The sequence below is a fragment of the Micromys minutus genome (assembly GCF_963924665.1).
Source record: "Micromys minutus genome assembly, chromosome: 7".
NCBI lineage: Eukaryota > Metazoa > Chordata > Mammalia > Rodentia > Muridae > Micromys > Micromys minutus.
In genome coordinates, this window is record NC_137976.1 from 21,695,294 (window position 1) to 21,712,780 (window position 17,487).

General features: G+C 33.7%; 1 protein-coding gene across 1 annotated transcript in view; it reads left to right on the forward strand.

Moving 5' to 3' along the window:
• Nucleotides 1-17,487, forward strand: part of ROBO2 (roundabout guidance receptor 2) — a gene marked incomplete at both ends in the record, with an annotated part of 484,272 nt that overhangs the window by 377,479 nt on the left and 89,306 nt on the right. Inside the window, one exon of the mRNA XM_080919232.1 lies at nt 318-329. Coding sequence (XP_080775358.1) covers nt 318-329 — 12 coding nt within the window. The remainder of the gene's footprint in view (nt 1-317; nt 330-17,487) is intronic.

Genomic DNA, 17,487 nt, shown 5'->3' on the forward strand with positions numbered 1-17,487 from the left:
TGCTTGGCTCCTTAACTTGAAGTCTTTGAAATAGTAACAAAGGTAAATGATGATGATAAATCTAAACTACCCCTTTACGTTCTCGTAGTTGGTCCTTTGGTTAAGCACTAACCTTTTCCTTAAAATTATGTTTATGCCTTTCAGTTTTATCAGAATTAGGAGCCTTGTTCATAACTGAAGTAGAAGAATAGATGCCACTCTATTGTCCATTCCTAAACGTAACATTACACATCATGCATTCTGATAATTTTCTTTTCTTTTCTTTTTTTTTTTTAATTTCTTTTTATGTTCTCACCACACCATTGTAATGTCTACAGTCCGCCCTGTTGGTAAGTAGCCATCCTTCTATCCACTTGGCATGGCTTTGCGCAATGCTTCATAAATCATGCACAGTAACCTTGGTCATAGTTAAGTATATTTATTCACCCATGTTAAAATGCTTCATGAGGGGCTGTCAGCTACAACTATTGTTCCTGGATTTTCAGTTGCATTAGCAAACTATTTTTATCTCAAAACAGGAAGGAGTTAATTTCAACTTTCAGACAAAATAACATATTTTATTGATATGTTAAAAGCTCCTTCTTCCTAACAAGGAAGACATAACACTACCTTTCTTATTATATGTGCAAAGTAATGTCCTATGTTTGATATTCCTGAAGGAGGAAGACTAGATATTAAATTGGGATGTTTATTTCTTATTTGTTGGCTTTATTTTAAGCCAATCAGACTTCTCATTTTCCAGGGTTATCTCTCCTTCTACCTGCTCATATGCATTTCTACATAGAGAAAGTTTGCTATATGTTGTGGTAAAGTGGATCCTTAACATTAATGTGGGGAAATTGGGGAAATCTGTGCTCTTGGCATGAACAGTTAGTGTTTGTGGCTTAATATCCCATTATTGCTTTGGCTTTGCAAAACTGAATAGCATGTGCTTGCAGAAATCTAAATGCTAATTATTGTGAATGTTTTAATGATGAAATACTTAAAAAGAACATCAATTATAGTTTTGCATATCTTTTCAATAAAAATGTTTAAGGAAATTTTGTAGTATGAATATATAGATGCTTAAATGTCTGGATAAATTAATGATTTCAGCATTTTTTTAGAAAAAATATTCTCTGTAACATTTTAATAATATAAACATTTAATAATATATTCAGCTTTCATGACTTTACACATTGTCTATTTAGCTTCAAATATCTTCTTTTTTCTTACAAATTTATTTTAAAGGGAGATACATCTACAGATCTTTAAAAGCATTTTGGCATAAAACTATATGAATATATTTTTGTCAGTAGTTGATTTTTTAAAAGGTTTGATAGCATGCATTGAAATCTTACTAGTTACCATAAGCATAAAGTACATGTAAAATAAAACATAACATGAAAATAGTCCAGGTTTTCTTGGTGTGTATAGATTAAACATAATGATTCTTAAATACCAAAATTTGCCACAAGGTTATCTTCTTAGCTCTTGAGTTATTAATGATTTAAGGTCTAGGTGTATCCTACTCTGAGTGGGTGCTGTATACTTGTTGTTGTTGTTGTTTTTCTATGAAGGAATGAGGATTCTACTTTTTGCCCTTTACTTTTGAGCCTCATATGATCTGTAAGTTGTTTCTTGGATATTCAGAGCTTTCTGGGGCTAGTATACTGACCAGATATTATTGACATTTGATGTTAATTTACTCATACCCTGTCTTTGGCTGAAACACTCATAAACTTATACTATAAGTTTGTTCTTATTATATATAAATAGAAAATGTAGCCAACAAAACTTTGGCTTCTCAATAAAAAGATTTCATGAGCATTTTATAAGTACTATTTTTGATTCATATCTTGATATCCTTAATCCTTGGTATCTGATAAGTGAAAAACACCATCCTCCCTTATCTGCAGTGATGAACCATTGAACTGGACTTAACATAGACCATACATACAAAGTCTCTGTAAAGCTTTATTGTCTAACACCTGGTATTATTTTCAAGTAAATCTATTGCTTTTTATAACAAACAGTTTTAAATTCACTTAAGATATAAAATTAGTTAAATTAATTTTAAATCAAAAATTTTTGAAATATAAGTTTAGCCAATTATACTTTTCAAAATTGATGCAGGTAAATAATTTCAATGCTCATTTCTTATAGTTGTAATTTTAATTATATTGATGTTTTAGTAACACTTACATTTTAATAATAATTATGTTACAATAAAGGGCTATTTAAAAATAATAAAAGAATGAGGAAGCCTAAGACGACATAGAAAGAGAAAAGAGGGATGCTATTCTACAACATGACCATTCTATTGCCAGAATGATGCTCTGCTCTAATGCCATTCAAAGGTTGATCATTTCTTATATGGCCATACTAGACCTATGCTATGCTCAAACACCATTCTGGACCTGAAAGTCTGTTAGATGATCATCCTAGATCCACTACTGTACTCTGGCACCATTCTAGAGTTGATACTCTTTTCTGACCATTCTAGAACTGGTGTTCTGTTAGGTTGCCATTTCATTACATTTCCTCTCCCAGCATCTCTGAATTAGGTAGACCTATAAATGTGTCAAAAACTAAATTCATTATTGGAATTTACTATAGTAAAATGTATTAACTAGGATATGTATCCATAAAATGCATACCCATGAATGATTATAAAGACCAAGGCACAGTAATCTATGGTCCTGATTTTAAGTATTAACATAGATGAAACTGCTTCTCAATGGAGAGGATTGCAAGAAGAATGCTTAAGATATTGTAATTGGAGCAAGCAATTTTCAAGTGAACTGAAAATAAACACATTCATTTTAGATATTTGTAGCTAGAAATAATATGCTCATACAAATGACCTCTTAACTTAAATGATTTAACAAGTTCTCAGAAGACAAAGCATAATTCATTTGCCACTTTTAAACAAAGGGGAAAAAAGCATGGGTTAAAACATCATAGCATGTTCTTGTTCTGAGTTGTAGCTGTCACCTGCAGTGAGTTTTATAAGATATTTCCAAATTTATCCTTGTTTGAAACAATTTCTTAAGTTCCCATTGGACTGGAAATAAAGAATAGCTTTTTGACACATTATACTTTATCTTAGAAACTCTGTCATTTCATAAATCTGTCTTGAATGACTTATGACAGTGCTCAGAAGTATGAAGAGCTATACTTCAAATGTGACAACTGCTATGAACTTGGGAAATTGAAAGTTAGATACATTTTCATTGGATTAGTAAAGAAAAGGCTGACAATGAGGAGATTAGACTGCCAGGACCCTGCATTAGCTCCTAAATTGACTTTCAATGTATCAGGTACAGACATTGAAACTTTTATAATAAGGCTAAAAGGTACACATCAACTGAAATAATGAATTACAGGCATCACTGAAAACTCATTATTATTCAAATGTATTAGTGGAGTCAAACACAAGTAGTTTTCTACTTTGAAGCTCTTAGAGATAGCATGAAGAGTAGTCTAATACAAGCATCATACAGAGACGGGAAAATTGCTTTCTAATTCTAATACAAATAGGGGAATGTATTTTCAAACAAATACAGTCTAGAAAAAAGTTCCTAAATTCTTCTGATAAAATTATTTTTAAAGGAAAATATAAATCAAATTCAGATTTGGAAGCACTTAAGACTTCAGAGAACGATCACTTTGTTACTCCAGATAAAGCTTTGTGTGTCTGTGTGTTTGTGTGTCTGTGTGTGTGTGTGTGTGTGTGTGTGTGTGTGTGTGTGTGTGTGTGTCTGTGTGTGTGTGTGTTCTGTGGAGAAACCCAATTTGGAATTATTAAGGACTTCAAAGTGAGAATCTGTCCAAAGATGACTTAGGAGAGCCAATGGAGTTTTAAAGTGACAACATGTTTATTACAGCATGCAAATCAGAATTGGAATTGCATGCAAGCATTACAGCATTCAGAGATTCTGTATAAGCTTGATTAGATTTCTACTGTAGTAAGTATCTTGAATGCTATCCACTGCAAACTTCTCACTGGGGGAAAATATTTCCGGAATTGCAGTTACTCATTTGTAGTGTCACCATTGTCTCAGAAAGTCCTCTTATCTGCCTGTCATATATCAGGTTAGCACAAAATCTCGATTAATGCCCCTTTGATAATGAACTCACCAAGCCATCCTTCTTCCTTTACTTTGGCAGGGTTCCTAAGGCAAGGCTCCTAAAGATAGTAAAGAGTTCACCTGAGGGCAAAGCTAGCTATGAATACTGAAGTGTTTATTTATTTACTTGGAAACGTCTTCTGACAATACGAAAATGGTCTCAATAGGGAAACTACCTCCTTTCCTATACCCATCTGCTTTATTTTCCCATTAGAAGTCTTTCTCTGGCATAAAAATAAAAATGAACATCTATTTTGGAGATGGGCAACACATTTTTTTTTTCCTAGCAGTAATTCAAAACATGATGAGCAATTTGGAAAAGAACTGTCAAATCTACCAGCTGCCTTGCCTGGGAAGTTGAGCTCTCTTCCGTTTTCTGTCTTGTGTACCATATGCTAGCTGTTGATTGCTTCAGATATAGAGAAGAACAGCTGAGTGAATTAGGTGAAACTTTTGGAAATCATGAATAACAAACATCCCATATAACTTCATAGAAGAAATCTTTAATCATTTATCAATTTAGTCACAAAAAAAAATGTTTGCAACATTTTGTTAGAATGTGTCAATTCAAGTTTTATAAGCACTTAAGAATTACACATTATTGCACAAGAAACCCACATATTAAATGATTGAGTTTTAAAGACACAGTGCTAGAGAAATGCCTCAGTATTTCAGAGCACTTGTGTCTCTACAGCCAGGCACATGGCGACTCACAGCCATCTGTAACTCCAATTCATAGTGAGTCCAAGGACTACCATAAATGCAAGCCAAACATTTATATATGTAAATTATACTTTTAATGGATAACAAAAAAGCTCCATTTTAAACAGAAATCCTTGTGAACATATTTTTATTCACACATTCTGTTTTTATATTAGAGTGTAATTATTATATGACCAAATAATTTTATTCTTGAATTCAGCAAACAGTCAAGAACAATAAAAATTTTATTGAGAGGTAATTACAATTCTCTCACAGGACTTAGAGAATAAGATGTCAAATATCTTCTCAACCTTTCCAGTTCCCATTAAGCGTGAAATTTAGTGTTTGCGATTCACTTGATATGCTATTTCAGTTACTTTTAAAGTTAGAAGGCTCACGGTTCTTGCACTTCATCTTCAAATATCTCCTAAAGATGTCATGAGTGTCTTTTTAAAGGAGAACTGTGTTTTGATTCTCAGGCTTCCCTCTCCCCTGGGAAATCTGTTACTGAGATGACCTAAGGTGCTCATCTCTGACTCCCAAGTGCTAGGTTTTCAATCCCTGGCAATAAAAGCTGTGGATTTTTATTGGTGGTGGGATCTTTTTAATTAATTATTATGGAAGCCTGTGTTTTTCTCACTTTATTATATTTACAGCTTACATAAAACTATTGTTTATGTCTTACACATTCAACAGTGTTTTCAGCATATGAAGCATATCTTTACATAGGATAGTTTTAAAGAAGAACTCAATCGTGTATTATTTACCTAATACTGAGCTGACCATAGCTTGTGTAAGTCACAATAGGTACATTACCAAAGAAGAAGAAATTGCTTTTGAAATTATTACATAGTGCCCTTTTTCACCATCACCAGAATGTAGGAAAGAGGTTCTTTTGCTTTTATATTGAATGGTAGTCTACTAAACGATGAAATTTACAGAATAATCCTCCCGCTTGACAAATGCTTTCTTATACTATAAGAATGTTCTTGTTATTTCTTCCTAAGATTTTGATTTGTTAGCCTTTAGTTGATCATCTGGTGTCTAAAGTTTCTGAGATACAATTCTTTAAATTATGGTGTAACTGTTATGGAAATGTTTACTTCCTGATATTTTGTTCATTCCCTCAAATATGTCAGTTGTGCTGGCTTGTCTCTGTCAACACCCTTTCTTTATCATCTTCTCTACAATAATATTCAATGCATCAGTTTTATAACACATTTTGATATGAGTTTTAATTATAACTGAAAACATTTTTTCAATTTCAATTACAAATTCTTTCTTGATACTTAAATATACTTGACTTCTATTTTTCCCTCATTTCTTTGTTAAAATTTACCCTTCAATCACCTATTTCTTTGTCTTGACTCATATACTTATTTCTTATAACTTTGGTGGGCATATTTGTTTGGAATACCAGTTCATTTAGACAGTAGGAAGTTTTCTAAAAGATGTTTTGTTCTTTTGGCTTTTTATTTTTGTTTTTGCTTTGCCCTCTTTGAGTAAGTTTTAGAGGTTATTAGATTATTACTTTACATTTATTATGATCTTCCTTTTGTATTTAAATGAATAAATAGTTGGCATACTGATCTAATTAATGTGAATCCTGCTTTGATCTCTTGATGGTTAGATAAATACAAAGGAATAAGACTTAATTATTTTAAAAATGGAAGCTGTTTCAGGGTTTTTCAGTATTCCTACTTGCAAAGTTTTCTTAATATTCTATCAAAATAATTTGCCTTTTTCTGCAGTATCTTCGTAGCTGTTAATAAATAACAGATCTAGTAAGATATGTGCATTTTTATGTGACTCCTATTCTGTTTTGTTTATATTCCCTACTTTATAAAAAAAAGATGTTCTTCAGCTTTGGGGTGTGTCTCTTACTGCACAAAAACATGCCACATATCTAATGATTTAGAATGACATCCATTTCTTAGGAGGAAATTTTGTAGGTACAGCTTCCAAAGAAACACATTGCTTGGGAGTTGGGATAATGCCTTTCACACTTATTTGCGTTATATCATCAGAATTTTGCAAGGAAAGCCCCTACAGTCTTTACTAGATTCCTGTTACTGCCAGAGGTTCAGAGAATGCCCACTATAGTTTAATGGCTAGACCTCAAATCCTTTTTTAAAAAAATTATTATTCCTTACTGCTTTATTTTAAAAAAGAAGAGGGTTACATTTGCTGATTTTTAAAGGCATTTTGGCATAGTATTATATGAATAATTTGTCGGCACTAATCCTTTTTTTAAATTATTATTATTATTCCTGACCGCTTTATTTAAAAAAGAAGAGGTTTGATAGCATGCATAGAAATCCCACTAGTTACCATAAGCATGAAGTACATGTATGACAGAATGTAACATGGAAACAGATTTCTTGTTGGGTATAGATTAAGCATAATGATTTGTGAATACCAAAAATTGCCACAAGGCTATTATCTTAGCTCTTGGATTATTAATGATTTGATAGACCTCAAATTCTTTCTATGTTTTATTAGTTACCTTGTTATTGCTATAAGACACTATAACCAAGTTGGCTTATAAAATAAAGTGTTCAATTTGAGGTTCATGGTTTCTCATGGTTATAGTATATGACCTGATATTATGGCAGTTATTATAGTAGTAGCATGATTCTGGGGCAGTAGCTGAGACCTTAAATGCTGATCCAAAGCACAAGGCAGAGAAACTTGTGGGATGTCTATGCCCACCCCCATTGCATGCCTCCAGAAAAGATACACCTCCTAATTCTTCCCAAAATTTCCACCCAAAGAGGACCAAATATTCATACCTGATATCCTATGTGGAGCATGTTTTACTCAAACTATCACATATACTTTATGTCTTATTTCTCTGACTTCTTCTACTGAGAACAGCTATTTACTTATAACCAATGCCCTTCCTTAGAATATTATGTGATCGTTTTAGTTCAATTAATCAGTATAAAGGTCTTAAGGTCAACTAGAGAGAAGCTTTGATAACATTCTCTATTAAAACATTGTGTACCATAACATATGCACAAAAGCAACACCAGGTAGTGAAGATTTGCTGGACCACTTAAAATCCAGACAACCATTGTGGGCTTCGCTTTCAATACATTTTCTAAATTTTGTTTAGTGTTCTGCACAGGCACAGCTTATTTGCTAGGTATCACACTGGCATACAGATTACGTTCAAAGAATTAAAGAATAACCTTTGCAATATTAAAAGATAAATCAGATGTGAAAGACGACAGAGATGAAAGAGAAAGGTATCCAACGTGGATTCTCATTTCTCTTCTGCTTGATTAATATGCAGAATATTTAAAATTCTCTGGTTTGAAATTATGGTAAAATTCTCATGTTATTAACTTCTTTTTTCTATACAATATCAGGTAATGGAAGAATAAACTTTTATGAGACAGTATAGAACATTATAGAACATGAAATATAAAAAGCTGAAATAGTCATTTTTGTAGTTTCTCCATATATGAATAAAAACAAAAGCAATGTTTTGATTTTGTACTTAAGATACTATATCAGATTTTTTTAAAGACATGAATGATTATTTATAAAATGCTATAATATGTATACATCATATTAATATATGAGGCACACATTATAAGAAAGTCAAAATTTTATTTCTAGAAATTATGAAAAATTTCTATAGTGTTGTCAGGAGATATTGCCTTTAACACTTCTTTAATGTGCATAAAAGATAAATATTACAGGTAGCATTTCAATTACAATGTAACTTATTTAAATACATTATGTTACTCAGGTGGTTATTTCATGATCATACGCATTAACTATATGATAAGAATATCAATTAAAATTTGAGCTATGTATTTCTGAGTACATTTTAAAGTTACTGTCAGTATTATTTTTGAAATTTATTGTTGATGTCATTTTCATCTGCTATACAAATATCTACTACTAAGTACAATTGTGATCTATCTTCTGTCTTCAGAAGTAGTGTAACCCTTAGCATGTTGTAAGTACATGCCAAATGTTGGTACACTTACTTACTATATGCATATGCATACATTCATAGTTAATATTCCTAGAAAGTGTTTATGCAAGCAGCATTAAATAGTGCCATAAAAAAGATCAGGCAACATTAATAGTAACAGGCCAATCTCATATCTTTTATTCTGCTGGTAGTAGATAAAATGCAACAAAAAGAAAGCACTAATGACTTAGGATGGTGCCTTACTAAGCGTGTAATTAATGTTATTAAGAAACATTGCAATTGCATATTTAATATCCGTTAATGAAGCAACCCTTTGGTATCAGGACATTTGTTCCTTGGTTGCATTTTTTTTTTTTTTTGCTTTTGCCATTGCTTTTTCTGACTGGCATTCTGTGCAATCTACCCCCCTAGCCCCCCCCCCCCAAAAAAAAAAACCAAACCAGATAATGGGATGGGAGCAGCCCTTGTATATTAGCTTGCTGGCTGACAAGACAGTTCTGGCAAGCGGACAGGTTAAAAGAGTGAAAATTGATGTCTGGTCTCACCATTTGCTTGAAGAATTACCTTTAAGCTTCTCCTCATCCCTAATCTTCCAATGCCTTCCTCCCCACATAGGACAACACATACTTTCTAATTTAAGAGGTCCGGGCAATTTAGGGTTTATTTTCCAACACCCTTTATTCTTTTTTGTTGGTATAACAATGAGATTGTATCTTTACAATTGATGTTTATAGGCTCTTATTAAATAGTTTTTTTTCAATATCAAACATTTTTTTTAAACTTATCAGTAACTTTAAAAGTAAAACTGCACTATTTTATTACTAAGATCTTAATCAAGAAAGCTAATAGATGGGAAATGATATGATAATAGAAGAAATATACATGGAAAAATTTTAAGCTAGTTGATTAAAATATACTATAGTTTTCAAAAACTAAAGTACCCATTTTTAAATGAAGAAATCATGAAAATAAAATTTCAAATTGTAATTTGTTTAAAAATATTGACTTTTTTTGTAGGAGTTTCCAATTTGTGTCGTTTGTGTAATGAGCAGTTCTGTAACACTTGCCTATTAAAACCCAGAATAATTTGCTTTACTTCCATGACCTCCTCTGCTAACCTCTAATTGAGAGTAAATCCGCTTTAGCAATCTGAAATCTAATAAAGTTTAAAGTTCTCCATAAGCATGTCTGTCTTAGTTTTGAGTGAATCATTATATTCATTGTAATGTAGAAATATTCAATAAAATTAAAAATTACCAGAGATTTTCTAAACAGAGTAAATGACATTAACATTGAAATTTGTGTACTCCACTCATATACTCCTTCAGTTTATCAGAGTCACAGGAAGAATTTTACTTAGCATGCTACTGTTGACTTTGTTGTCCACAAAGAAAGCAGGAGTGGCGATAATGGCAGTGATGTGTATACACAGTGGGTGTTGTTGCCTGCGTGAGGAACACTCTCACCCTTCCTTTCCCCAGATTAGTCCTCCTCTCCCCTCACTCTTCTTGAAATTGTAGCCACTGTTGTTCCCTGTAGCAATTCAGAAATTACCATTTTATTTTGTGGTCATACAAGATAATAAATCATTGGCCAACTTCAATGCTTGTATTAGACATCAAAGTTCAAGCATTACATACACTTTCAAAATTAGTCTTCTTGCAGTCAATGCATTCTATAACAGTGACTCAAAACTCTAAGACATAATGCTGGGCAGCAACGCATCTCTAGACATATTGACTGATGCAGTTGTCTATCTGTGAAACAATTTGAGTAAAGAGGAAGATGCAACATCCCAGCATGTGCAGATACTATTCTCTTGATTTTTTCGTTATTTCACATTTATGAGAGTAGTGGACATTTAGTACTCTGTATTTAAAAGGATTTTGACATTGAAAATGGAGATAGAGACAATAGATATTTGTTGTAAGAAAAGGTCAAGTTCCATATATTTTACATAGAATAAGATTTTTAAAGTATTAACTGAGTCACTGGCTTAAAAATTTACCATATTTCTCCTCTGGAAGAATAGTTTTCATGGGCATAAAATATATCTTCTTAAGTTTTGCAGTTTAAAATTTTGATCATTTTTAATTCATTCAAAATAATAAAAATAAATACTACCTGATTATACAAGCTTTATAAAATGATTATTATAATCCTGTATCTTTAATGTATAATTTTCATTACAAGTAAATTTCCATCTTCATAGATAAAATCATAATGTGTTAAAATCAAATATTTTCTGACATTGTATATGCAATTTCAATATTAACAAGTTATTTTGAAATTACTTGTCAAACATTGAAAATAAATACAACCAAATGAGGTGAAGAAGTAATCATTTATCAATTAGAATCCATCTATCATTTAAATGAGTACTCGTGTCTTGTTGCTGACATCTAATCTATTGTAATGAAGTCAGCGCTCAGTGTTTATGTTGGTCATATGAACAAATTATGTTCTGGAAATTCCACAAGTGAATGCTGAAAAATATCTATCTTTTTGCATATGTCTTTCTTCCTCTGAGATTGTAGATATTTGTCTGTGGTCCTTTCACTTTGGCATAGAGAGCATTTTCTACAGAATTCTATGGAGGAGCATTAGAATTGCCCAAGATCATTTTCTTTCACAAACTATATATCCTGTTTTTCATTCCTTCTATCAAAACCATCGTAGACAGTGGGAAGAATGTATTACATGCTTTAAGTATAACAATGTGGAAAAACTGTTGAATTTTTTTTCAATTTTATTGGATATTTTCTGTATTTACATTTCAAAAGTTAAATCCTCCTTGACTCCCCTCCGTACTTCCCTTCAACTTGCTTCCATGAAGGTGCTCCCTCTCTTAATCACTCTCTCCACCTCAGTGTCTTGGCTGTTGATGATGTTGTTCTTCCCATGAGGGTGCAAACCCTTCAGCACTTTTAGTCCTTTCTCTAGCTCTTTCATTGGGGTCCCTGTGTTCAGTCTGATATTTAGCTGCAAGCATCTGCATCTGTATCTATATGACTCTGGGAGAGACTGTAAGGAGACATCCATGTCTGGTTCCTGCCAGTAAACACTTGGTGGCATCAGCAATCGTGCTTGGGCTTGGTGGCTGCAGATGCAGTGGTTCTCATAGCAGTTTGAAATAATCTTCTAGACATTCATCTCTACTTTTACAGCTTAAAAATGTTCTGTGACAAAGAATGACATTTTAATGTGGAGACATTGCAGCTTCTTTCAGAAAACAAGACACATAAAGGAAGAAGAGAGCAACAACAAATTGAACAAATCTATGTTCCATACACTGGAAAAAATAAATCACAGCAAGTACAGTCAAAGTACGTTCAGGTTCACCCACGTGAACAAGGTTGGAATGATAGAAGCCAGGGTTGGAGGAACACAAGAAGAAGCCCCGGGCCATGCAAGTGAAAGGAACATACTACTCACGAAAATATTGTGTACTCTTTTGCACAGTCTACTATATTAGAAATTATAACCTTAAATTCTTAGTCTTTTGGTTGATAATATACATGAGAAATTGTGGATTTAATGGGGGGTCACTATCATATGCGAGTCACTTAAAATTAAAAGGTCAACAATTAATTGGTCCACATAATAGAACATTGAAATAAACCAAATATAAAATGCATTCCCCAAGAGAACATTTTTTTATGCAAGAATTGAGGCATTCTAAAAAAGCTCAATTTACTGGTATTTATATAAAAATTGTCGTAGTTGAGACATGCAAAATTCTGTATGTGAAATGAGCTAATGACTGTGGGTGTTTTAACATGGTCCTTGGTCAGCACATTGTCTTTTTGCCATTGCATTAAAGAAGTTGTAAAAAAGTAAACATAGAATTCAATCAAATAGTGGAGAAGGCTGCTAATATTCTTACAGGATATATCAGCATTTAATACGCCAAAAATATCAAAGCACACCAAAAAAAATGTGTTTTCTATGAGTTAGTAAGTTCAAAATGTTGATTAAAGAATCTAAGTTGATTCATTCCAGTATAAATATACAATTTAAGATTGGTTAAGTGTGAATGCAACCACTGCATATCACATATAAATGCACTGAACCTATGCCTTGGCTATCTCCATGTTAATGGTTTCCATAAAAAGTCATATTTTTCTGTAGAAACAACTTGAACATGATGTGATTAACCTTTAGGTCTCTCTCCCTTCATCTCAAAGCCCACCTAGAGCATGGCCTGTGCTTCCCACTCATGCTCAGCTTTCTGATTTCCATTCCCCCCCACCCTGGCTCGCCAGCAGGCATTAGCATAAGAGTGCTGTAGCATGACGTTGATTGAAGCCAGCATGGGCTGAATGCAGGATCGGGCATAAATTAGCAGGAATCAAATCTAATTTACTGTGCATTTTATTTAAATTCTCAAAACACGGTTTCAGCTGAACTATCCCAGACCTGCAGACAAAACTGACCTTTTGAGATTAGAGTGTGCTTTTCCGGAATTCATGCAATGTACTTTTCTTAGCGAGCTTTTTTTTTAAACATGTTTTAATTAAAGCACTGAATTGTGGCACCAAGAGTCTATATATCTCTTCATGCAGACAGAATGATAAGATATAATCATCTGGCCGCTTGAGCCAGTGGATTAGTACATCATAGTTAGGAGAGGTTTGTCTAATTCTTTTTTATTTTTAGGTTTTTGATATTATCAATACATATTTTAAAAGTCTTTTTTTCCCTAAAAATATATAGAACAATTGCTATCTCTCTAATAAGCAAATTCATCTGGAGTTTATAACTCAATCTTTCTAATTTGCTCTGGGTTTAAATGTGGGTTTTGAGTTGCCACCGTGAGGGCCTAATTTTGTTTCCTGTATTTAATGGGAGCTCTCTTGGGACTCCAGTTCATGCACAGCATGAACACTTTGAGCTTTTTTGTGCTGTTGATAGAGTGCCTCCTCTGGCTGCTTCCTCCCATTGGTGCCAGCGCCTAAGCAATTCTTTAAAATCATTTTCAATACCACCTTGAGAAATACTGATACAGTGGAGTGTTCCCAGAAAAATTAATGTTGTCTGTTTTTTTTTTTTTTCATTTTAGCCTCCCCACCCCAATAAATTTCTGTAACCAATATTCCCTCACAGAGATTGCAATATAGACCTTTGGCAGGTAGTCTACCAAGGAAAAAGTGATTGTTTTAATTTTTCTCTGTTGTCTGGATTTCAGGTGACCACAGGTCAGGCATTTTCAAAGATAGGGACGTTCTTTGAATTTTGCTTTGTTAAATGCTTCAGTGTTTGATAAGCTCAGATAATGCTAAGACAATGGAGGGTCTTTTGGGAGTCATGAGTCTTAAATTCTGGCAAGAAGAAGTGATTAGAATCATCAGAAATGTGGCATACTTATACAGTGACTTAGAAGGCAGATGCATTCTGAGTAAATATCTCATGTGAGGCACTTTTTAAAATAGCACGAACAAAGCATTTAGTAGTCGTCTTTTATAAAGTTAGAATAAAAGTTCAAGAAATTATTATTTCCTTTTATTTTTTATTCTACTGTCAGGAATAACTGCTGTATCTTAAGTATTTTATGTGATAGTATGTACCTTTTAAGTACCTCCATGACATGTATGCTCCACTAGATTTTTTTTGCCCCAACTTTGTAAGGTTCTCTAGCCCTTTGCCTATTTCTATCCAGTGTCTTCAATTAGCAGCCACATGACTTCCAAGTACCTTCATTCTGAAAGACTCATCTGATTTATTCCTAGTAAAATTTTTTTTCTGAAAAGATTTTTTTCAAAGCGATATATTAAACACCTTCAGCCTGAATTATCTGGTCGATCTGTATTCAGCACAGTCAAAAGGTCCCCCTGACTCTAACAGCCTTCTCTCTAAAAACTGTAGTCCCACAGATCTCTGTCTCCAACACTGATTCCCCACATGCAGCCTGAGCTCACTCCTTAAATAATGAACATCTGTGCTTGGAACTCAGACATTCCTTGTTCTTCTTTTCTCACCAGACTTCCTCCTTTGGTTCTATTTGTACCATTTCTCCAAGCGCCTTCTGCATTGCTGGTTGTAGACAGAGTCTCCCTGCCACCATGGCTGACTTGGAAATCTCTGTATAGACCAGACTGTTCTTAAACTCATAGAGAGATCATTGTGCCTCTGCCTTCTGAGTTAAAGAAAGAAAGAAAGAAAGAAAGAAAGAGAGAGAGAGAGAGAGAGAGAGAGAGAGAGAGAGAGAAAGAAAAAAAGAAAGAGAGAGAGAAAGAAAGAAAGAAAGAAAAAGAAAAAAGGAAGAAAAAAACAAAGAAAAACAAAAAATAAAACAAACAAAATAACAAAACAACATCAACTGCTTCATGAATCATATTCTGCTGTGTTGACTTTTATGTTTACTTTAAGTCAAGACCATTTTCCTAATTTAAATTCCATTCTAGGAATGAAGCAAAATGTGTGATAACTGGTAGTTTGTCCAATAATTAGAATGAATAAAAATGTAAATCACGTGTTCTCAAGAAAGTAAGCAGATAGTATGGCCATGTTTTTGTCCTTATTTGAGGAATTAAGTTTTAGAATCTGGGAACAAGTTTTTAGATATAGAATTAAAACTATTTTAGGAAATTATCAAAAAGCAAAAACAAAACTTGCGTTTGTATCCATGTACCCACCAATGGAGTCATGCAACTGCCTATAACTGTAGATATTGGGGACTGAATGTGCTCTTCTGACCTGAATTTCCCATGGAATCCTGAAATTATATCCACAAGTATTTGTGTAGTACAGACATACATGAATAGCTAAAATCATTTAAATATTAAGACGGATTTTAAAATGGAAAGTTAAATTTGGAGGAATATAAAGAAATATTTTTGGGAGCTCTCAGAGGTTTGGTTGATTGATATTGTTGTTCTTCCATGGTGTTGCAAACCCCTCAGCTCCTTCAGTTTTTTTCACTAACCCCATCCATTGGGGACCCCATTCTTAGTCCAGTGGTTAGTTGAGAGTATCTGCCTCTGTATTTGTCAGGCTCTGGCAGAGCCTCTCAGGAGACAGCTATATCAGGTTCCTGTCCTCATGAACTTCTTGGCATCCACAATATTGTCTGGGTTTGGTGACTGTATATGGGACAGATCCCCACATGGGGCAGTCTCTGGATGTTTTTTCTTTCAGTCTCTGCTCCATACTCTGTCTCTGTATTTCCTCCTGTATTTTGTTCCTCTTCTAAGGACTAAAGCATCCTAATTTTGATATTTCTTCTTGAGATTCATATAGTCTATGAATTATATCTTGGGTGTTCTGAACTTTTGGGCTAATATCCACCTATTAGTGAGCACATACCAATTGTGTTCTTCTGTTTTTGGGTTACCTCACTCGGGATATTTTCTAGTTCCATCAGTTTAGCTAAGAATTTCATGAAGTCATTGTTTTTAATAGCTGAGTAGTACTCCATTGTGTAAATGTGCCACATTTTTGGTATCCATTCCTTTGTTGAAGGACATCTGTGTTTCTTCCAGCTTCTGGCTATTGTAAATAAGACTGATATAAATATAGTGGGACATGTGTCCTTGTTATATGTTGGAGCTTCTCTTGGGTATATTTCCAGGAGTGGGATAGCTGGGTCTTCAGGTAGTACTATGTTCTGAGGAACCACCAGACTGATTTCCAGAGTGGTTGTACCAGTCTCCATTCCCACCAACAGTGGAGGAGTGTACCTCTTTCTCCACATCCTTTCCACCATCTGCTGTTACTTGAGTTTTTGATCTTAGCCATTCTGACAGGTGTGAGATGGGATATCAGGACTGTTTTGATTTACATTTCTCTGAAGACTGAGGATGTTGAACAGTTCCTTAGGTGCTTCTTGGAACTTAAAGAATCCCTTTGCTCTGTCTCCAAACTATGTGTTGGATGGATTGAATAAAGAAGTATAGCAGAATACAAAATTAATTTTCTAAATCAGAATAATTTTTTTCTTTGAGAAACCCATGCTGTTTATTCAATGGTAGTATTTGGGCTAGAATGTATATTTGGCAGTATGTTTATGGGGGATACTGTGTTTTAATGCCCTTTTGGGTTATTCCCTTATTGGACATTATATAGTGTTAAAATTCTCCAGTGTCAACTTTTAGTGATTATGGTCTTTCTGCACCCAGCTCTACAAATTAGAGCTGCTTTGAAACAGTTTTATTGGTTTTAAGTTTCTAGCCCAAATTATGTTTGTAAAGTAGAAAGAGCCATTCCATGAGCCATGGGATAAGGAATATTTTTCCTAGAAGTGCAGGTTGTGAAGATGTCCTTGTGCTAGTGTCTGGATATCCTCAAATGCTACTCACTTCCCAAACTTTAGACCCCCTCCAATTGTGAGCATCATCAGGAATTTATTTTCACCTCTTTCCATTTGTAATAGAGTCACTCCTTGGATCATCATCTTTACCTACTTCTGCTAGTGTCCTAACCATATGCCTCACTTTCATCTTTATTCAACTGTTACAGCCTCTGAAAAGTTTACTTTGCAGCTGTCTTTCAGAGATATCCTCAGTAGGGTTGGCAAGGTGGAGCGACTTTGGTTCCCCCCACTTCCCCACCTCACAATGTTATAGTAGATGAGATCTTTTAATGTCTTCTTTGAGCACCAGATAAGAAAAGTGTTCAACATCCCACTGTCCAGATTATTTTGAGTTTTTTTTTGACTCAAAATTCTTATAACACTTATTTCCTATCTAAAGAATTTTTAAAGCTGCCATCATACAGGAGAGT